The 23246-nt window shown below is 32.6% G+C and overlaps 1 protein-coding gene and 1 long non-coding RNA gene across 3 annotated transcripts in view; one reads left to right on the forward strand and one right to left on the reverse strand.

The window, feature by feature from the left end:
• LOC145324949 (lachesin-like) overlaps positions 1-23246 on the reverse strand; it is a 139474-nt gene that overhangs the window by 60449 nt on the left and 55779 nt on the right. For both annotated transcript variants that reach the window (XM_080167711.1, XM_080167709.1), the window contains 3 exons: positions 7854-7907; positions 7409-7477; positions 78-138 (listed from right to left, as the gene is read on the reverse strand). In XM_080167711.1, the coding sequence (XP_080023837.1) occupies positions 78-138; positions 7409-7477; positions 7854-7907 (184 nt within the window). The remainder of the gene's footprint in view (positions 1-77; positions 139-7408; positions 7478-7853; positions 7908-23246) is intronic.
• On the forward strand, positions 18809-20633 carry LOC145324939 (uncharacterized). Its single transcript, XR_013881359.1, has 3 exons — positions 18809-19438; positions 19876-20010; positions 20594-20633. It is a non-coding gene; the product is annotated as an uncharacterized LOC145324939 (long non-coding RNA).

Below are 23246 nucleotides of genomic sequence, written 5' to 3' on the forward strand. Positions count from 1 at the left end.
GTTCCATGATTTAATATGAATTAAAGTCAGACAATTGTCTAATATAGCAGCCAAGTAAAACTATATTAAAAACCTACCTGGAATCTTTTCTCACAGTTAAATTCTTGTCTGGATGCATCGTAGAGATCTTTGGTGGCACTGAAATAAAACAATAACAATTTGAATCAATAATAGTTATTGATAATTGCATCGTATTATAGACAGCTTTCCGCGGACATTAAAAGGAAAATTATAAAATTAACGCCAGTTTTATTGGCCATGAGAGTATTATTTTTTCAAATTTTTATATTATTATTCGTAAAAACGGTTTCAAAGCTATACTGGAAAAAAGTCTTTCCTCTATTTCGAAATGAAATAATCCTGTGTTTATGACGTCACAATGATAAATTAACCAATTCATGCAAATTGTCGAGTAGCTTTTTTATCAAAGATATATCTATACACAATAAACAGTAAATAGGAAATAAAGATATAATAGGTAATACCACCATTTATAAATTGGACCCCCCCCCCAAAAAAAAAAAAAATAATTCTTCCAATTCTATTTATGATAGCCAATTCCTACGGGATTTCCTTACCCTGACTTAACCTTACCTAACCATAAACAAAATTCATGAATATATACATTTTAGAATGGTCCATTAAAAGGTGAAAGGATAATACCAAATCAAAAGTATTTCTTTTGCAAATCTAAATGGGATCATTTATGTGTAATATACTTCTCCTATTGTATTGTGGATCTTTATAAAAGTAAAGGCTAACTAAGGTAAATAGATGTATATCAATCTTTTTTTATGCCTTAATTTAAAACTTCATTGAGTAAAATTTACAATATAAGAGCCTTTTTTATATATAATAAGACAAGGATGGCAACATTCATATTTAAAAGCAAGCTCTAAAATCTGACATTAGGACAAATGAAAATAAACACTTGTAGATTGTCAAAACTTAATAAGCAGAACATTAATTTAAGATTTAAGTATAATATATATATATGTTGCAAAATTAAGATTCTGTTTAAGGACATGCTTACATTTTTGGACTTGAGCACAGAGCATCTTTTATTACAACAGTGTATCTTTTCATAGGAATTATTCCAAAAACCAGATTAATAGAAAACTTATATCATACAAAAAATTGAAAAATCTTTAATAAGACATTTCTGCGCTTTTTAAATTATACCTCACTGTTACAGGGATCAAATAAAGTTCGAAATCGATAGGACAATCCTAAATTTACGTTACGGACGTACGGATGGTCATACCCTAATTTTAGAAAAGCATTGTTAATTTAAAAATTATAATCTACCACCTAATTAATATCAACCAATAAACCAAAGGTTAAATGTTGTTTATTATAATTGGGCAGAAGATTAACTAATTTTCAATTGTCCTATCCGTAGATAATTTTGCAGTTGTATTACACTCAAGTATTTTCAAATTTGATTACAGAAGAAATTAATTTAAACTCAAGTGTTTGTAAAGCAAACATAAATACGAAAGGTATTCTAGCAAGGACAATTATGGTCATTACTAGCGCAGCAATAATAAGACAACAACATTAAAGAAGAAATAGATAACTTACTTAACTTTTATTGTATGTTTTAATCATAAAGTATTTTTTTGTGTTAAGTTTTCGCTTATTCTTTAGCTTATTGTCTTGAGTTCTCAATTTTAGCTGTAGGATGATTTTGCCCCCCCCCCCCCTTGAATACAAAGGTCTCTAAACTTTAAAACCACTCACTTTAACTCCCTCATAATTAATCAAATATATTAGACCACCCCCTCAACCCTTTAAAACCTCCTAAAAACAAAGCTTGTAAGTCCTTTCTAATGTAAATTTTTTTTACTAATCTAAAATAGTTTAACTTTTTAGAGTGTTCTTTAAACGACCTTTACTAATAGATGAACGGACCATTCTAGTTTTGAAGCAGTTGCGCTTCAGAAAACAAGGTTAAGTATTATTTTGAAGTCACATATTTGTTTTATTGTTTATAATATTTGTTAATGTTTGACATTAGTTTCATATTAGTGCCATTTCTAGTACAATAAGAACAAGGAAGTACCATTGTACATCCATAATGAGCTCATAAATATACTACTTAAAATTTGCCAATATAATTATGAAATTTAAAGAAAGACAGAAAAAGTGAGTTATTGAGTACGTGTTCATTGGTTTAAGAATCTTCAAATCTACATCTGTATCTTATATAAATATTACAGAGAGTCTCACAGATAAAGAAAATAATATAGTAGATATTTCATCATGGACAAAAAAACTTCAACCCTTTTTTTAAAAGCTAAGCTTTTCTATAATTAGGGTCAATTCGTCCGTCCGTCCGTAACGGATAGCCTTTTTCGTTAATTTAGGCATGATAGAATTATCCGATTGATTTCAAACTTTATATTATGATTCCTGTAGTAGTAAGGTACGATTTAGAAAGCGTAGCAACTCTATAATTGTTACCAGAATATCCGTGTGTCCATTTCAAACATGTTGATTTTTAACTTTTTAAATTAAAATTTTTCATGGGATATAATAATCAGGTTTTATCTTCTAGAATAGTGTATCTTCTTATTAAATCGTCTTTTTAGAAAACGAACTACACTACAACAAGAGTTTGTAAGAGAATACTAACTTTGTTTAAGCCTCGCTACTAAAAGTTATAATTTTTCTTGTTATATGTAAAAATTCTATTAGGTCATGCTTAAACATTATTAATCTAATAATAGATTATTAATTGTAATGTATATAATTTTACCAAAACAAAGCCAAAACTGTCCATAAGTAGCGTAGCAAATGGTCATTGGTTATATACCGTCTAATACCATATCTATATAGGAATCTGCAAAAAAAATGCAAATGTTTATGTTAAACGTCAGCTGAGTATTTTTTTTATTTATCTCGCACAGAGGGACTGTCATCGTCATTTGTAAAAAAAATATGTATGGACACACTGTAATCATATAGTAGTTGCGCTGCTAAACATTATTAGTAAAATTAATTATAGTTCACAGTATAGGTTCAATTAAACATTATTCTTTTCAAAATTACGATAATAAATTAATATTTTATCATTTAACAAGAAATATGTATTCGAGTATTTTTCTAGTATTTTACAAAACATAAATCTTTTATTCGAAGCTTCTCTTTTATGAATGTTATAACCCTTGTTATTTGTTAGTATCCCCTTTATATTTAGTCAAAGCTAGGACGTTTCCACCTCTTTCATATAGCCTAAAACCTACCAAAATCTGTCCTAAAGGTAAATTATCCTTAAAATTATTAAATCACCTGTTCTTCCGTTTTTGAGATGATGGATTTTTGCGAGTATTTATTTAAGATCAAGTAGCAAGATTCAAAGGAAACACAAAAAATACTCAAAACAAAATGCTATTGTTCTATAAGGGTAAAAAGTTCAGTTTCAGGATGAAAAAGAAGGAGAAGTATAATGTTTTAAAGAGACGTTCTCAGAGAGTAGGTATTGGGCACAGTGTGGATGGGCGCGGGGGGCACTTAACAAATTACAACATGAATTGGGCTTAATTCCATTAATTACTGGTACACTTGTAATTTATTTTAGAGCAGGACTAACACAAGTTGGGACAGATTTAATGAAAAACTATTTAATGTAAAAAGACAATTATGACCCTTAACAGCCAAGAAATAACAAGCTAATTACATTTTTGAAGGCGAATCTCAACTTGCATTGTGCAGTAATCTAACATAAGTCTACAGTAATAAAAATCTCATTGTAAGGTTATTTGTTGACGAAAATATCAGGCAAAAATAGCTCTTATATCGACATGATTATGATATATAACCCATTAATTCATTAATAAAATAATATATTTTAATAAAAAACCAGATTCAAATAAATATTTTAGGATAGCGTATAAATTTCAATAATGTTCAATAAAATTGTTGTCTGTTCTTTTACAATAAATTTTCCTTATATCTTAATTTTCGATGTTTGGTTAATTCAAACTCTGATTTTGTACATATCTAAATTTGTTTTTTTAAAAAGTATCTTTAAAAAAATGTTAATTTACCTAAATCTAAGTGTAAAAAAAGATTCAAAAACCAAATCTTTATTAATATTTCTAAAGCAGTATATTTGCCCTTGCACTGTTTTAACCTGCGTACATTTTCTGTCTATGTAAATTAAATAAGAAATTAGAAGACATTAATATTCTAATGAGTTTTTTTTCTCTTAATCAAGGACAGTAAATTTAAACAGGGCTCGGCAGTCGCGCATTTTTATTGACTGCGAATTGTTGAAAATTGTTCTTCAAAGCGAAGCCTATCAAATAAAGAAAGTCAGACAAACATACATTTACAAACATAGAGTTAAAAGAAATTAATAGACATCATTATTAAGAAGCTTAAACAAAAGCAAAAGGTAAATTGCCTTTAAAAATCTTAGCTATTACACAGCTTAGTTATGGCGGCTGATTTTTATGTTTTTGCTGCTGAATAGCGGCAAATCTACAGCTACCGATAACAACTATAAAGGTAAAAATCAACACAATTTTGTAACTATTGTTTATTGTGACTGATAGACTTATCTAAGACAACTTTATATTTTATTAAAAATATAAGAAAAATTTACAAAAAGTATAGTTATTTAATATCTATGATTTGTTCTTCATAGCAAGACTGTCCGTCAATATATAATGCATCATTCTGCGTGGCCAAATAAGTCACTTTTATGATATGTATTTCAATATAATAAAACCAAAACATGGATTTATTTAAATTGATCGGGCTCTATATTCAAATAATAATATTTTTTATCTTAATATTACTCTGATTTTATTTTCCATATACTTGCTACGTTACAATAGGCAACAAGAGTCTTTTTACGTGCATTTAGGTGTTACTGTATTTTGTCACTTTTTTCAGCGTTGATAAAATAAATAATGTGATAAATATTTAAAGAAAAAATGTTTTTGCTGGGGACATATTTTTGAAATATAGTTTTGTTTGGTAACAATTTTGTTTCTTTTGGTGCATTTTTAGTTAATCAATGCGCACAACTCTGAATGAACAGTAAACTATTACCCAGTAATTATAAGAAAAATACCCATAGCCTAACATAATTATCGAAATAAGACACTAACATGAGTACTTTTTAAAAAGCTAGCTTCCCCCCCCCCCCTCCCCCCCACTGCCCTTTTACTGTCAATATGTTTTTAAAGAGTAAAAGTTTTTTTTTCTAAAATAAAAACTAGATGATGGTACACGTACTTTTTTAAACATCACTTTGTCATGGAGTTATTGAAATTTTAACAAAAACATTTTCGCTAAAAAACAAGGATAAAAAGAAATAAATAAGGAAATTTAGAAGCTGTGATCACAGACAAAATGCATATTTTTATTGGGAAACCTTAAAAAAAATTAAAAACTGTAATCTTATCCTATTATATAAAGTAGTAAGCGTTTTTTGTCTGTCCAGAAGGATCTCGCTAACCGCTGAACCGATATTGTTCTCATTTGCAGTGAAGCTTCTAAAGGGTGTTAAAAAAACCCGATCGCTTCACTCTTTTCAATATAAATCCTACAGTTTAGGTCAAAAACTAACAAAAAATTACCCAAATCATGTCCTTTTAACACCCTTTAATAGGTCCTGGGAGTGTTTTTAATTATTTTTGGGGAGGGTGTCTTTACCCCCCTCCCCCAAAAAAATATTTTTTTTATTCTTTTGAAACTCAAATCTAAAATGGGATTAGGTCGACTTTTCCCCCTCCTTCCTTAAGTGCCCCTAGAGGCTTCTAGTTTAACATGTAATAAAGTTATAATGTCCTTTTTCAAATTAAATCTTAAGAGCGTTGCGGACAGACAGAAGCACAAAGTTCGTTATAAAGTATCTAATCTAATCAATTAAATCTCCATACTTCAGCAGTTTATATTCAATAGCAGACAAGAAAAAAATGCCACTTAAATGTTCTTGACATAAAGCCGAACAACACTTTTTTTATACAGTAGCTTCGCCACAAAAAAATTCAAACAGTTACATAAAAATTTCATGTTTTTTATGCAAATATGTATATTGAAGGATTGTAAAAAAAGTTCGTAAATATTTAGTGTGTATTTAACCATTAAGTGTTGATGTAAAAAGTTGCTCACATATTATAAACCCATAAGATTATTACAACATAACTTTTATATTATGTTCATTACAGTAACAGATCTATAGTATAGATATTAGATGTATATACAGATAAGTACCTCCCTCCCTTTTTAATGACCTTTTTCGTCTGCTAGCAAATATTTCTCTGATACTTGGCTGTGTTAATATACTCGACACCATTGGTTCATTTTAAAAGGTCAGCACAAGGACTTTGGGATGGGGAGATACAGTTATTTAACCCCTTCACCCTCTAGTGTTTTACTTTAATATTACAGTAATCTACATCCATGTCTACCCACTAATTATTTGATATAACCAAAGACATACACTTTTTATTAATTAAATTAAGGTTCATTTTCTATAGAATACAAGTTGAATATAAATTATTTAAACATTATATTTACAAAATAATTTTTACTGTATAACACTTTATTGTTCTTTGCTATTTATTTTGAAAATTGTTCTGTACAAAAAAGTAATTTTTGTATGTTGGTATCTTGTTGAAGATATTGACTGCTAAACCAACTTTTACAGTGCATTAGTTGAATGTTCTTTGTTATTTATTTTATAAATTGTTCTGTACATAAAAGTAATGTTTGTATGTTGGTATCTTGTTGAAGATATTGACTGCTAAACCAACATCTAGAGGAAGTAGATTAGACAGGGAGGGAGGGGATTTTAGCCTGTAAATTACACTGGTACCAAAAGTAATATGATCTTATTGTTGGCTTAAACACTTTGAATATTTTTATTTAATATTGATTGGTTGGTTTAAAACATTTTACCAATAATTTAAATATACAACCCCTAAATGTTCACACCATAATAAACCAATTTATACCACTTTCAACACTAGATGCCCACTGTTACTTGTTCATGTTTGAATTTACGCTAATATGATGACAAAAATGATAACACAAAAACGGATACATGGTTTATTGCTATATAAAGTTCCTTAAACTTAAAACTTTCCCTTTCTTTAGGCTTGTGTTGTGGTACCTTTACCCTCCCCAACCAAAAAGATCTTTAAATGTTGATGTTTGTATAGAGTTTTAACAAAAAATAGCAATACTTATGATATCAGTATGGGTATTTTGAAATAGAAATGCTAATCTGTAGCGCTTAAATAGCTGTAAATTACACCAGAGGAACCATTTCGATATCTCCCAAAATAACAATATGAATTCCTACAACAGTATGCAGAAACTAAAATTTTGAATATAGCTTTAGGGAAATTGGTTGATTTATACGCAAACCTAAAATTTGAATGTTTACCTAGGACTTGAAGTTTATTTGTTTGCATAACTGGCTCACCAGAATTTTCAACTTCACAGATATATTCTCCTGAAAGCCAACGGGCGTCAACATTTTTTGGAACAAGAAAGTCACTCAATGTGACATCATAAAAATGCGGGATTATCCATCTCTTTTTTAGGGGTTTTCTTTCCCACTCCTTCTCTCCTCATCCCACATTGTTATGACGTCATAATTTATTTTGATCGACTTTCTTCGTCTTTAACATTTTCTTATATTTGATGTATGTCCTTATGCTACTGTGGCCGCCTGTCTTTTTACAAGACTGAAAGTTATTTAGAAATAGTAAAAAGGGTAAAAGGGTAGAAGCGAGGGGAAAAAAAAGGTAAAATTGCGCCACCTATGGTCGTTGCCAAGTCAATTATTACTTGAAATATATTCAATAAAATAAAGTTGACACCCTTGCCTGTATCCTCCATGTTCAGGTCCACAATCTCCAGGTTTATACCATCCTCATGACCTATCATATAAAAGGATCAAGTTAAACTTAGTATTCACATATTTCGGATCATGTTAATTATAGTATCTCCGTGTGCATAACTCTTTTGTGACCTGTAATATAATTATTAAATACACATATTTAGGATCATGTTAATTATAGAATCTGTAGATTTATACCATTATCATAACCTACAATATAAGAGGATCAAGTTGATCATAGGATGTACATATATAGGATCATGTTAATTATAGTAACTCTAGGTTTTTACCATCCTCATGACCTGTAATATAAAGGATCAAGTTAATCTTAGTATGCACATATATAGGATCATGTTAATTATGGTATGGGACCATGTTGATTATCTAGTCTATGTTAATGATTATTGAGTTGTTGCTCTTTCAACATTATATCTGTATGTAATATTTAACATCAATAGGGTAAATCTAATATCCCAATCGATACATAATTATTTGTTGCACCAGATTTTCGTGTACTTGAATAAAGTGATACTCCCAGCTGGCTAAAATAACGATTCCACACATTCTACCCCTTTACTCTATTCCCTCCCATCATACTGGATGAACGAAATAAGGTCCATATTAGCAACCTAAATCGACGACAATTTTTCTCTTTTCCACTCTTTCTATATCCATTAATTTGCATCAATATAAAATAAAAACTACATGTTGCACATGTGCATATCAGACAGACGGGCACATCTTATTTATAGAAAAGTTTTGCTTTTATTAATCAAAAAGTACCTAACTATAATTTAAAATAAACATAAAGTTTAATAATGAAATTTAATTATATTATTTTAAGACAACTGTTCACCAAGATGAAATTATTTAATTTCCTTCAACAGATTTGATCGTCTGGATTAAATACCAAAAATCTTTCCAACAACCAATGAACTGCTAATAACCCACCTTTTATTTTTTATTAATTGTATATAATTTGAGTCAGTTTCTTGGTCAATTATGTATAGTTCAATAATGTAAGCAAAACTTATTGTTTTTAAAAAGAGAAGTGACTTTACATTTCTTATTGTTTGTTTGCTCTATTTTCGCTTTTATGGATGATCATTCTTGTTTTTTGGTTTGGGGTATGTTTGGTGCACTTTGGATTCAGGCGATGTTACCGATTAAATACATATCTGAAGGGAATATCATTTGAAATTCAGATTTTAGTCAAACATTGATCTTTTAAAGTGAAAACGATTAGAATGAGGGCAAACACAGAGAATACTCAGGAAGTGAGGGGACATTAGGCTGTTTATTACACTAGTCCTCAAAGTTTTATAGTAACGTTTTCTTATTTGTTGGTACAACGACTTTCATTGTTTGTTTGTGTAGCCATTGCTTTTTAGTGTTTGGACCTAAGTAGTCATGGAGAAGGACGAGACATCAAGCTCCACGCTCAAGTTCATTATGCCTTGACCCGATGTCTCAAGGGAGCTACTCCTTATTACCTCACCCTCGCCGAGTATGGCAGGCGTCCCAAATTAAGTCACCGTAATGAATGACGCTCTCCGTAGAGAAGCTTGGGATAAGGGTTGTACAGATATCATGTACGTGACCATTAAGTATCCAAACCACTCCATAGTTTCCATTCTTACACAACCAGGGAAAGTTGAGTGAATGAATTCAACTGAGAAATTCGAGTTGCCACATGGGGACTTTAACTCGAACACTCATCACCGTAACTCAGTACGTTACCACTAAGCTACGACGCCCCTTACGACTTTTATTGATTTTTATTGGTTGTTTTATTAGGTTGAGTGTTCAAACGTTTCAACCAATAATTGTGATCTACGTTATTTTATTTATAATCATTGGATATGTAGAACAATTTACCGGCAATTGTCTTATCCCTTTAGATCCCTTGCAAATACTTTGGGTTACAGGGATAGGATACTGGAGGATAAATTTACTCCCCCCCCATTGTTCAATTCTAATATGTAGATGTCTAACTTTGGTAGCCAGTAAATGTTGTATAAGCAAAAATTAATTCAATAAATAATATTGCACTTATAATTTGTCAGCCACTTTTACATAATTCACTATAGTCAGTAAAGAATTTAAACACACTGCTTTTAGTTGGCAGATTTATAAGCCATTGTCCTCTCCCTCCCTGATATTTCATATAGTCTAGGAATTTAAATCTATGTTGACTTTGGTAGTATAGTTATGTATCTATAATACAAAGTAGCTTGATGTCTGTCCGTCTGTCTGTCTGTCTGTCCGTCTGTCTGTCCGTCTGTCTGTCCGTCTGTCTGTCCGTCTGTCCCTTAAGATCACGGTAACCACTGAACCGATCGGATTCTACTCTTCAGGGTATATACTTATTGGACCTCTGGTGGTTTTAAGCTATTTTCTTGGGGGGTGGGACACCCCCAACCCCCCAAAAAACAAAAAAAATCACCCTCATTTAAAAAAAAAAAAATTGCTGGAGATTTCCTTGGTCCTTTTACGAATTTTGCCTTATTTTTTTTCAAATCACCTCTTGGGGCATAGCTCCTAGAGGCTAGGGGCGAAGCCGCTATTATGTATATAATGGACATAGTAAATACGTGGATATTATGACAGGGCAAAAATTGTAATCAATTTAGCTTTCCAACATAAAGCTCCTTATAGGTCAGTTCGTTCAACCAGTAGTAGAGAAGGTGATTGGGTAAAGGGGTTCGATAGAAGGCATAGTTATTTTAGCCCGCTACAAGATTTACTTGTTAGAACATGAAATATTATATCCATTATGTACATATACTTTCATTTGTACACTTTTATAAAACCATTCCTTTAATCTATTGCTTATTATTTTTTTTAAAAAATAAGGTGAAAATTGTTAGGTACTTTCGAGGAGACATTTTTCTTTGGGGAGGTGTTTTACTCTAACCCAAAAGTAGATAAAAAAAACTATAAGAAGTTTCCCTGTAAATAAGAAACAGATCGCTTCAAAGTATATTGAATTCACTTGATAAAAACATAAACATATATATAGGTAGACATTCTAGAATTTTTTATGTTGAAACATAATCTTACGTGTATATTTAGAAACACTATTAAAGCTTCGCTTGTATGATTATCGTCGGCCTTGGTCTCATTAATATGTATGTTTCATTTTAGTATTTTGTGTATACTAAAAAGTTTTGACAAACTCTGAACAAACAACTAAAAGCAAAGCTTGGGCTTTTATGTAACTGTAAAGTAAAGGCTTTTTCATTGTCATTTGCTTTTATGAAAAACTATATCACATCATCCAGGGAGGAAGGGGAAATTTTACTATAAATTGGTTCCCAAAGTTTTTTAACAATGTTGCATCAAAACTTTGGGTATTTTATTCATGTTTGGTTGGTTGGTTACAATCATTCAATGACCAAGCTTTTACCCATTTATTTTAATCTACTGAAAGGGTAATTTCTTGTATTATCATTGGGGTTAAGTGCATTGTTTTATTTTTAAGATCCTTTAAAAACACCTTACTTTAAAGGTTTAAAATTGACATGAATAACATCTTAAGGCTTTATTTAATGTAGCTTTGACTTAAGGATAACATTTGATTATATTAAATGTATAGCATTGAATTTTACTTTTTTTTTACATATGATCGAAGAAATATGATATGAATATGCCTAATATAATAAATTATAAATTAACCAAGAAAATAATAAAATAGGCCTATTTCATAAAAAAAATATAATAAATCACATGAAAAAAAAGGTTTTATAAATTATTTTATGTATAACCAAATGTTTAAACTTTTCTAGTAGATTAGCTACTCATAAATCCTAAGTAATAAAACTAAAAACCCTTAGTTAAAGTTTGTATATCTATCTATATTTCTAAACATTTAGTTGGAGGTGTCTATAGTGCCCTAGTAAAATAGGGATAGATGTTACCACTTTTGACGTGATTACTATATTGACGTCATAGAATAATATGGGGTTTCTTTCTCTCTTCCCTCTCTCTTTACCTGTACTATGACGTCAATAGAACACAAAAGCCATCTATAACCATTTTGCTAGGGTACTATAGACCGCTACCTTTTCGTTATATTCGATTTTATTCATATATTAGTATACTTATTCTAAATATAATATTTTTCTTTTTATTTGTGAAAGCAATGTATCTTATAATATTGAAATAGACAATCTAAATGTAACACAGGAAGTATTATACAAGCACAAAAAGGGTTTCAACAAAATATATTTTCTTTTGATTATATATGAATGATATAACAAGGATGATAATAACTGAAAGTATAATTAGAAGTAACAAGCAACTTTTACATATATAGTGAAAAACAGTAGCCAACTTTAGACTTTTAATTCATTTTCACCTTATTCTGATAAAAAAGTATTAGGATAACTGTTTTTTTGTGTAGCGAAGGATCTCGTAAACCTTTTTTTTTAAAATTTGAATCGAAAGAGAAGGGTTAATTTCCTCTTTCCTCCGTCAAGTGCCCCTAGAGGCTTCTATTAGACGTTAGTAGGTTATATTTTATCATGTTTACCCATTTAAAAGTGTTTTAAATAAAAAAAATATATAAAAAAATCAATCAAACTTAATTGCAGTGGATTGTTAAGCACTCCTGTACGGAATCTCTACCATCAACTCTTAAAATTATCATAAACCTTAAATATTAGTTGAAAAGTATGGACGTTGCAAAACTAAGAGAAAGAAACAATTTTAGCGCGCAGCATGCATTACATTGAATTCTTTGTTGAGCGCCCAGCAGGTATTATAAGCACAAAGGTTCCCGCAATTTTACAACTGGAAGAAAATATGTACGTTGGATTTTTGACAATTTTAGAATCTTATATAAAAGTAACAGGTTATCTGTCTGTCTCTGCGAAGGATTTGGCAAACAACTAGACCTATATGGTTCTTCATTGAAGTAAAGTTTCTTATATGTCTTGTAGCTGTTGGAAGGTTTATAACTATTTCAAGAAATGGTGTCTCCACCCTCCCAATTTTAATCGCATTGGAAAAAGTCTTAAAGGGTGACTTAAAAGAAGAAATCAATTGCGATGTTAAATCAAATAAGCAATTTAGTAGTTTATAGATGATTGTTTCCTAAATTAGTTATTACTTTTATCTTACTCATTTTAAACATTCTGTCTATTTCTTTGTTTTGTCTCTTTAAATTACTGTTTTTTTTTCATCAAAAATAATATTGTCCTTAATTTCTTTAATTAAAAGTGATAAATGATAAAAATAATTTTCTTTTAACTCATTGATCCTTATAGAACATTTGACAAATTATTATTTAGACAGGTTTACGATACATGAACTGGGTAATCCACATTATACCGTTTTCAACATTAATTTTCTATTCATTGTGCAGCGTATTAAATTTAATCTACTTCTAATTGGTGCAAATTATCGGTTGTCTAGTTAGGAATTATATGTATTATCAATAGCGAGCCTTTTTAACGTTTAGGGTTGATCAGTCCGTCTTTATCAGTTCGTAATTAAAGGATAGTTATTACCCTCAGTTATAATTGTCCTTTTAATTTCAATGTTTTACATGGCATAATGATTTCTTTATAATTAGGTACAGTTAGGAAAGCGTAGCAACTTCATAATCCTTACCAGAAAGTCTGTACATACAATCAAAACATATTTTGTGTGATATTATAATTATGCTATGAATCTGCTTCTTGGAATACTGATTTCTAGGACAATAAGGTTTAATATATAATATAAAATAATTTTATTTTTTTGTCATAAAAGAATTTTTTTACATATCTTTTACCTGTGTAAAAATATAAATGATAATGTTAGAAAACATTTTATATACTTAACAAGTGTATTCCATAATTTTTTTACATTGACGTTCATACAAAACAGTTTATATTTTGTAAATAATCTTATAATGTGAAATATTGTATGACTTTATCTTTAGACACATACTCTTGCATTAAACAGACATTTTATTTTTCTATGTTAAAATATGGAATCTTTTTGGGTATGTAAGTCCTAAAGATTATATGGCATGTCATAAGAAATCCTACAACATTTTTGCTTCCAATATTATCCGAAGTGTTTTTTGTATTGTCCCTTTCGTGACAACGCCTCTTAAGGGGATTTTCGTCGTGTTTTCACAGTAGCTTTCTTCCTATTTCTAGCCCCTGCGGGGGGATTTAATCCTGCAGGGCCAATTGCCTAATCTTGCGGGGCAATCACCTAACCTAACCTAAAATAACCTAACAAAAGCAACTGAGAAAATACGACGAAACGCCCCTTAAGAGGTGTTGTCTCGAAAGGGACTATACCCGTTTTTTCTTGCTGAAAAATTAAACAGTATCCATTTAAAGTACCTATGAATAATAGATTCTAAAATACAAAGATATTTCAACAACAAAGTGATAAATATATTCTTTCATAATGGATTTATTTTTACTTGGATCTTACACCAGATATCTAGTACTCTAATAAAGTGATAGTTAGCTGACTAAATAACGTTCCCCAATTTTCTTTCCCTCCTACTAGATAAACGGACTGAGCAATAAGTGGTGTCCGTGATAGCAACCTAAATTGACGACAATTTTCCCCTGTCATAATATCCACGTATATTCTATATCTATTTCTTTCATATACTCTTAGATACAATGTGTATTGTGAATATACTTTATTACAGGCTGTTATAACATTAAATTATTTGTAGATTTTTTTTTACTCTTTTTATGGCTATAAAAAGTAAAGCAAAAATAACTTTTTAAAGAAAAAAAATACAAGTGTTTGGCAAAAAAAAGTTTTTTAATAAAAATTAAAGACGTTTAAGAATAGTTAGAATTTTTCGCATGCATTGTCAATAAACTTTGGAAATGTATTGATTTTGTGCAATATACGTATTTAGATTGTTAAACTCCTGGCCATTTTAACTAAAAAGTGGCTTAATATTTACAAGGGGGTTGTTTAGGAAAGTTTATGGAATACATAGCTAAAAACGCATAGCGAAATACTACACACTTCTAATATAATTTATTGTTGCTGTAACATTAATTTTCTTTTGTTTATTTTGTGACACCCTGTAAGTTTATTTTATTCAGAAATGCAAAAAAACTACACACTTCTCTCTCACTACTGTTCGCTCTTGAATGTGCCATCATTTCTGTACAAATACTAAGATAATATTATAGCCAAACATAAGTAAAGCATTTTTTTCACAAACTTTTATTGTAGTAAAAACAAGCTTCTTATACAAAATGGCAGTCTTTTACTCAAACCTATTTCTTGATAAACCAAATCCTACATTACTTATTTTCTGAGCAAACCTATTCCTTTTTTATTGGAGTGGGGGGAGGGGGGTACACTACAGGATCTTGGACCCTGTGGGATAATATCATGTAATAACCTTTAGTTGACCTAAAACAAATTTAAAGAAAACAGCTTTTTTTCTTATAAAAAATGTTTTTATACTCAAGTTTCGTCTGACATTCTAATAATATTTAGTAATCTGAGTAATGTTAGCCTTTTGGTATGTACATAGATATATTGACAAATTCAACTTTGCAGTTCAGACTTGTTTTAGTGCTTAAGTGTAGGCACACCAGGCTCTTCAGACAAATTCAATTTTGAACTGAGAAAATTGACATATCATACATATACACAATATATACATTACATATGGAATGTCATTGAAATTCACACCACCATATTTTCAATATACATAATCCTGCGCCTTCTTTGAAATAGATACTTTGATAACATTTTTTCCTGGGAAAACATACAAAAAGTTATGATAAATTTAAAAAAATAATCACTGTTTCAATAGTCTGAAATAGACAGACTTACATAAGTTAATGATAGAGTAGACTTAATATTCAATTCAAAATGCAAACAGATTTTTAAGTATTTATTATATTGGATTAAATGCAGTTTTTGAGTAAATAAGATTATATATTGATACTTTATTTAGAAATGGTTAAATATATTAATAATTCAAAACTACTGATTATTTAAGCTGGAAAGTTCTGAAGTAGCAGGATGTCTGTCTGTATATCAGGACACCAAGCAACAGGATGACTGTCTGTTTAATTAATACAATGTATTAATTAACTATGCACTTTGAAGGGGTAAAATATCTGCCTATGCCAACTATCTAAAGTAGTAGGATGTCTGTGAATAGCTGTATTGGTCTTAATAAAGACTCGAACCCAAACCAGATAATGTTCTGTGTTAGGACTCTCAATATCAACTGACTTAAATATATTTTCTCTTTATTCTTTCTGAGAGCAATTGAAGAGTAATTAAGAGTAACAACTAAAATATGTCTGCAAACTTAAATATATGACATCACAACATAAATATATGACATTTACCCCCTTCTGAAACCATCCAGCTAAGCATGGTTTCACCATCCATCAGGCTGATCCAACAAACTGGGATCAATGTCTTCACTGGGTGAACCTACATCGAAATTAACCCCGGCCTCAAGTCCTTCATCTCCTTCACCCACTGGAGGAGGAGTGTTCAGCGCCCCTCCACCAACCTCAGCCGAGACACCCACTGTTGCTGCCATGACAGCATTACTCGCTGCAGCAGTTACTGGCCCTCCTACAGCAACCATCACAGCATCATTTACCGCTGAGGCAGTATCATTCGCAACAGCCACCTCTGCAGCCACCGCTGACCCATCTGCCGGCATTGCCACCTCCATCTCAACACCACCAGTGACCTGAACACCTCCCGAAACCATCATCACCCCGTTGTTAGCCTCAGCACCGCCAGAAGTCCCAGCCTGTTGCAACTGCCAATATGCCGCCGCCGGTAAGTCATTGTTTATTCTGCGCCGGATCTCGGACAGCTCGCTAAAAATATTAGACAGGTGCCTTTGCACTTCAGCCTCTTTTTGCGCCATCTCAGAAATAGCCTCTTGAACCTTAGTTCCCTGCCCTGCCAAAACACTTTCCACCTGTTGGCCCACCTGCTGTCCCAACTTGGTTGAACTACTTTCCCAATTATCAGTCATTGCTGTCTGTACACGCTGTACCAGATAAGAAGCCTTTTGCTGTGCAGTAGTAGCCACCATTTGCTGTACCTCCGTATCTACCTTCCTTATACATTCCATTAGATCCTTCTTATGCGTGGCCAACATATCTTTAATTCGTTTATGACCGTCCGTCTGCCAAAGTTTCTGTGCAGTGTTCAAACTTTTGACTGATTCTTTTACAGCCTCACGAATTTTTTCCTCAACCATAGGCTTTAGAGTCACAGCAACAGAATTACTGATTCTACCTATATCTTCATCACTGAGCGGCGCCAAACCACGTCTGTCATTCTTGCGCTCAGCCTTATTTCTCTCGACCTCAGCACGCAAATCTGGTAACTCCCTCTTCTGTTTAGGCCCAAGAGAATCTGCCCCAGCAGGCCGCTTGACCACGCCCCTTCTGGAAGTACCTTCCCCAGCATCATCATAAGCCTTGCTGGCTCCCTTAGTCCTGACCGACCCAGCAGCCTGATTTGGCACAAACTTACCAAACCTGCGCCGTCCCTCACCAGAACTAGTATCTGCCACCTTTTGTTCAGGCTTGTCCGTTGGAGGCTCAGCCCAACTGTCTAGCTCCGAACCACTCTGTTCACTAGGCAGACGATCCCTGGAATCAAGCTCAACCTCAAGGCCCACGTTGCCAACATCGTCTTCGTCATCATACCCAGGCTCATACCTGGGCGATTCTACATCATACTGCCTCCTATCATCTCTTCTATACACAACATGCCGCCGATTAGCTCTACCAGCATCCAGCATCTCAACAGACGGTTCACGCTCCTCCCGCCGACCAGACGCCCGCTGATACCGCCTCTCGTTTCCATCTCCATTTCCTGATAATAATCAATAATTAAATATTAACATTTTAATATTTTAACATTTTTCATATATAAGACGACATTCAAAACGAAATACTTTACACAAATTATATTTATCAGGGATGCCAAATTTTAATTACTGTCTTCCCGAAGGATAACGCGAAAATTTAACGCAGTTACACAGTTTGCCCAAACAACCAACACACAGCAATCCAACAACCACCCCCGCAGCACCCATCACAGCCATAACAAAATGCTGCCAACTATTAGTCAACCAATCAATCGAGGTATTATACAAATGTACAAACCAATCTTCTGTAACCTCTACAACAAAAGCATGTGAATTAGCAGCCAATTCCGAAAGTTTAGCCTCTTCCACAGACTCCAACACCTGCCCTTTCTCTCCCTTATCCAACAGATGCTCAAAATTCAACGGTACCTTCAACCAACTATCCTCCAGCCGTTTAGTCTGAACCAGCTGCATTCCTGCCCCCTTGTTGCCTAGATATAATCCAGGTTTAACTCTCACAAATACTGGATTTTTCCTGCACTCGACAACCATCAACAAGGAAACATTTTTAACTAATCTTGTGAACGGTTCTACAGCAACAATTCTACCGTCCATGAACAAAGAAAAATGACCAAGATAACACGGCAAATTCGCTCCTAAAGTCACATTCAACCATCTTTTTTTACACACAGACACAAGTTCCATCTCCCCTAGATGTTGTACCAACAAATTTCCGACTTGTTTGATGTTGGAATGAAACAAATTATTCTCCCAACACCCCTGTTCTGCCTGCAAAATCCTTTCCACCTGATGGTATGAAGAAGTTAGCTGTAGTAATAAAGCACCATCCTCCTCCTTTCTTCGCATCCAAGGAAAAAAATTCTTTTTAGCTGTTGTAATCCACAAAAATACATCCGGAACGTTGGTATGAAAATAATGCAAATCAGTCAGAAAGTCAGAAAACTCCACTTTTTTCCCCAGTTTCAATCCCAACGAAAACTGTGGAGAAATCGCCAACCAACTTTGGCCACCCTGATTATTAGCATCATCCGCCATATTAGAAAATGTAAACAAAGTTAAATTTACAATTTCAACAGTCTGAAAATAACTAAAATGACGTCTATCTTCCTGTGATTTATTGTGAACTATCACTCGATCAAGCCCAAGCCGCAGATCAGACTCCAGACAATGTGCACCAATGAACTGATCCTCAAGAAAACAACTGTTATCAGGTAACATTGAAATTTGTATATTTTTCAAATAACTTGTAATTTGAACTTCTTGAAAAGTATTAGGCACAAAGGTATTATTTAAATAAATACCATCCCCTCTGCACTGAGGGTCAATTCCATACGTCATCATATCCTCATACAGAATGGTACCATTTATGAAATAAGTCATTGACCGATCATAAAACGCTACAGGCAACCGTCGTCCATCTATGTCTAACACCCTCTGTTCCTCCATCCTTTTACAATCTTCACTAGAAATTAACTCATCACTACTAACCACAGCTGGTGCCCCTAAATGTATGTGGCTATATTTGCCACAATACCAGGTGTGAACCGTTCTGTCGACGTGACATTGTACCGCGGGCAAAAATCTCACTCCTACTTTTTTTAACAGATGACCACTGATTGTTCCATTAAACTCATGCTGTCCAAACACTGTACATTCTGAAGCCCTCAATTCAGGACCGTCGCCAACACACTCCTTTACTAGCACAGGTATCACATCAGCCCCACAGGATATTAAACACAATCCCCAAATTAAAAAATATTTACCTGATTTGAATTTATTATTATGACCAGACATTATTAGCTGATAACTGTTCACCAATTCACCCGCAAATATCAACTGATTTAGCCTTTCATTGTAGAACAACTCTCCACCTACTAGCTTTGTCAGCACATATTTGTTATCAAATAACAATTCATGAACTCTTTTTATAATATATTTTTATAATATTTATATATATTTATATAATATTTATTTTTCAAAAATAATTATTATCAGCTCTCCTTTCCCTACTTTCTCCGTCCTCGAGTTCCTATCTGAACATGTACCACAGGACCCCCTACCTGAGATCTTAACCTCCTCCCAGTGTCCCATAAATATTTCGCCACCCGTGATCCACTTTTCTTAATTGTTACTAATCTTTCAGGTGAAGATTGCGGCGGCGCCATAGTCAAAAACGACTGTTCCGATGGAAGCTCAACCTCGTCAAAATTACCCTCAACTACAGGAGCAGGCACCACAGATTCATCTGTCACTCCCACCTCTACTCCTTCCCCTACAGGTATATTTTCTCTATTAACGTTCCACTCATTTCCATCCCCTGAAACTCTGTAATTATCAACCACAACCTCACTCTCCTTCTCCTGGATCTCGTCACTCTGTCTTTCCTCTGCCAATTCAAAACCATCATTTTCAGATGACAAATACACAACATCTTCACTCTCTCTCTCCTCTACAGTTTCCCTCTCTACAGGCATATTATCAACCTCCAAAAATATCTCATCGGACGGACAAATTTCAGGTAAAGGAAAAACGTTAAAATTAACCTCCTCTCCTAAAACTTCCGTTCGAGCATGAATTTTTCGAATTTTATCTCTAGCCACAACCTGATTTTTCTTGATGGGATTATTCCCAAAAGGTGCCAACTCATACAATGCATCCGAAAATTTCTTAACTACAATAAAAGGCCCTCCATAAAAAGACTGTAAATTCTTGGACACGTCAGTCTTCACAATATTAAAGAAAGCATAACAAACATCTGTCACCCTCAATGCTTCCTTCTGTACTCTGTGTTTATTTTGAACCTCTAAATATAACTTGGATTTTGTAAAAATTCTCTTAATTACATCCTCCATATTTTTCAGAAATTCCAAATACGACCGCGAGGATGAAGATTCAACAGACCACAAAGGCTCTAGCTTCTTATAAAAGCGGGAAGTTTGTAAATATTTTACTCAACACACTAAATTGTTACAATTTTCATGAGAAATACGCATTTTATAAGGCATACAAAACGCTCTAATTTTCGTTCTATTTAACGTAATTTTGTAATTTTTTTTGCTGGTTATTTCATTTTACATATACTTTTATCATTTTATCAAAAAAAAATTTATCTTTTTTCATCATTTTTTGGAGAAATTAATGCATAAACTAAGGGTATCTTTAAACGCAAAATTGACGCACTTAGAATTAATAATGCGTATTGGGTACAAAGGGGGGATAATTTCAAGACATGCATGTTCCAAAGATATCTTTTTTTCCATAAAATTTTAATGTTTAGTCCACCGGAGATTACCCTGAAAATCATACATCAATTTAGAAAGATAATTTTTGTAGAATAGTTACTGAATTTACAACTTTATGTACTTTAAAAGTATAGTTAAGATCAAAGGCGTGCAAAAGGTTGGTATAGGGGTTGTTTACACCACCCTTGTAAAATTAAGGGGGATGGATACACCTCCCTAGGTGTCCACCCATGTCCACCCTCTTGACAAGAGCCTACACCCTCAGATACACCCCTCTATAAATTCCAAGGGAGTATAAAGGAAATAAATTTACACCCCTTAAAATAAAGTGGGGTTGGGGGTGTTTAAGGAGGGTGTATTTAAGCAAGTCACTGATTCAGATAATTCTATGCTATCTATTTTTAGGTAAATTAATTACCAGACTTTACTAAAAAAATCTTGCAATATTCTGTACAACTGTACTGTACAACTTTTAATTAGTAAATTGAGACATGAGGAAACTCTCATACATATGTAGGGGGGGGGGGGAGTTAATGCAACCATCCCATAATCAATTAATCCAAATTTTGTTATGAAAATTGGCATGTGTAATCCTTAGTAGGTCTGTTTTTCAAAATTTAACAAAAAGTTAAGCTTAAGGGGGGGGGTTAAGGCAACCATCATGTAATCAGTGCACAAATGGCACCAAAAATTCGAATTTCATTACAAAACTTGGCATGAGTAATCCTAGGTAGATCTTTTTTCCCAAAATGGAACAAAAATTTGGAAAAGTAATGGCTAAGGGCTGTTTGCTCAGCTGTTTAGCCAGTTTTGGGCTATTTTCAGGGCAAATCCAGCAATCATTACGTAGGAATCATCCATTAGGGATAGGTTTTAAGGGGTGTTGAGCTGAAAAATACTACCAAAAATAGTGGCAGCTGGGTAATGGCTTATAAGGATATAAAAAATTGAATATTTCCATTGAATTAAACTTTTCTTAATTAACATTATAACTTTATGTCATGGACAAGGACATATTACTAAAAACACTTTTTTAATTTCTAGATTTTGCTGCCAAAAATGGCTGAGAACAGCTGTCAACAGCCAAAAGTATATATTGTAGATTAAATCATCCCACCATGAAAAAATTTTTGCCCCCAGTAAAAATGTGGTTGATTTAAGCAAAAAAATGACCCATGCTAAATATTTTTTTCTGTGATGCAATAATTGTGACCTCACGAGCACTTCAAAGTTTTTAAATCTGCAAAAAAAATGTTTTTTTAGTTCTTTTGTGTGATCTCAATTTTAAAGATTTTTACAAAATTTCAATTCTAGTATGTCAATATAAACCTGAAATTTACCAAAAAAATGGAGCAGTCTCAATAATAACATATGAAGGTGTAGCAAGAAATCTGCAAAGTCAAATTCCATTTTTGCAGTTTTTCTTACCTAACTTAAAAAAAAAATTTTATTTTGTTTTTCTTTTAGATGCAGTAACTTCTGGACCAGGTAGTTTAAAAATTTTAGCTCAATATATATCAATTTTGCCCACCCTCCAGCACCAAACCCCCCTTTATTGATAAGAAGATCATTAATTTTATTTTATTAACTTTTAAAATACCACAAAAAAATTCATTTGGCAGCTTGCTAATGGCCGCAGCATAGCTGGGAGCGGCCAAGAGTAGAATGAGTAGATAGAACTTGTGACGAGTCTCTAGGTAGGTTTTTAACAGTCTGTGTAACAGCCCCAGCTGCCAAATGGATGGACCCCCACTATTTATAGTAGTATTTTTGAGCTCAGTAACAATAAAAACCTACCCCTAGACATGTCACAAGCCCTATATACTCTTCATACTCTTAGCTGCTCCCAGCCAGTTTCAGCCAGTTCTAGCAGCTGGTACAAGAAATTTTAAAAATGGATATTTAAAGCAAAAATATGTTTCAAAAAGTTGATTCCTATCCAATTAATGATAGTTTCGCCCTGAATATAGCCCAAAAACGGCTAAATAACTGAGCCGCCAGCTGTTAGCCGTCACTTTTGCAACTTTTTGTTCCATTTTGGGAAAATAGATGTACCAAGGATTACTCATGCCAAGTTTTGTAACATAATTCGAATTCTAAGTGCAATTTGTGCATTGATTACGAGATGGTTGCATTAAGCCCCCCCCCCTCAAACTTGAGTTAATTCCTTTAATGATCTTGATAGATATATGTTTATAACTTTTAATATATTTGACAATAGTTTTTAAAGTTAATGTTGGGAGGGAGATATATCCCAATCCTCTTTTTATAA

This window comes from Acartia tonsa, chromosome 7, assembly GCF_053477335.1.
Source record: "Acartia tonsa isolate MP-2025a chromosome 7, ASM5347733v1, whole genome shotgun sequence".
NCBI classification, from domain to species: Eukaryota; Metazoa; Arthropoda; class Copepoda; order Calanoida; family Acartiidae; genus Acartia; species Acartia tonsa.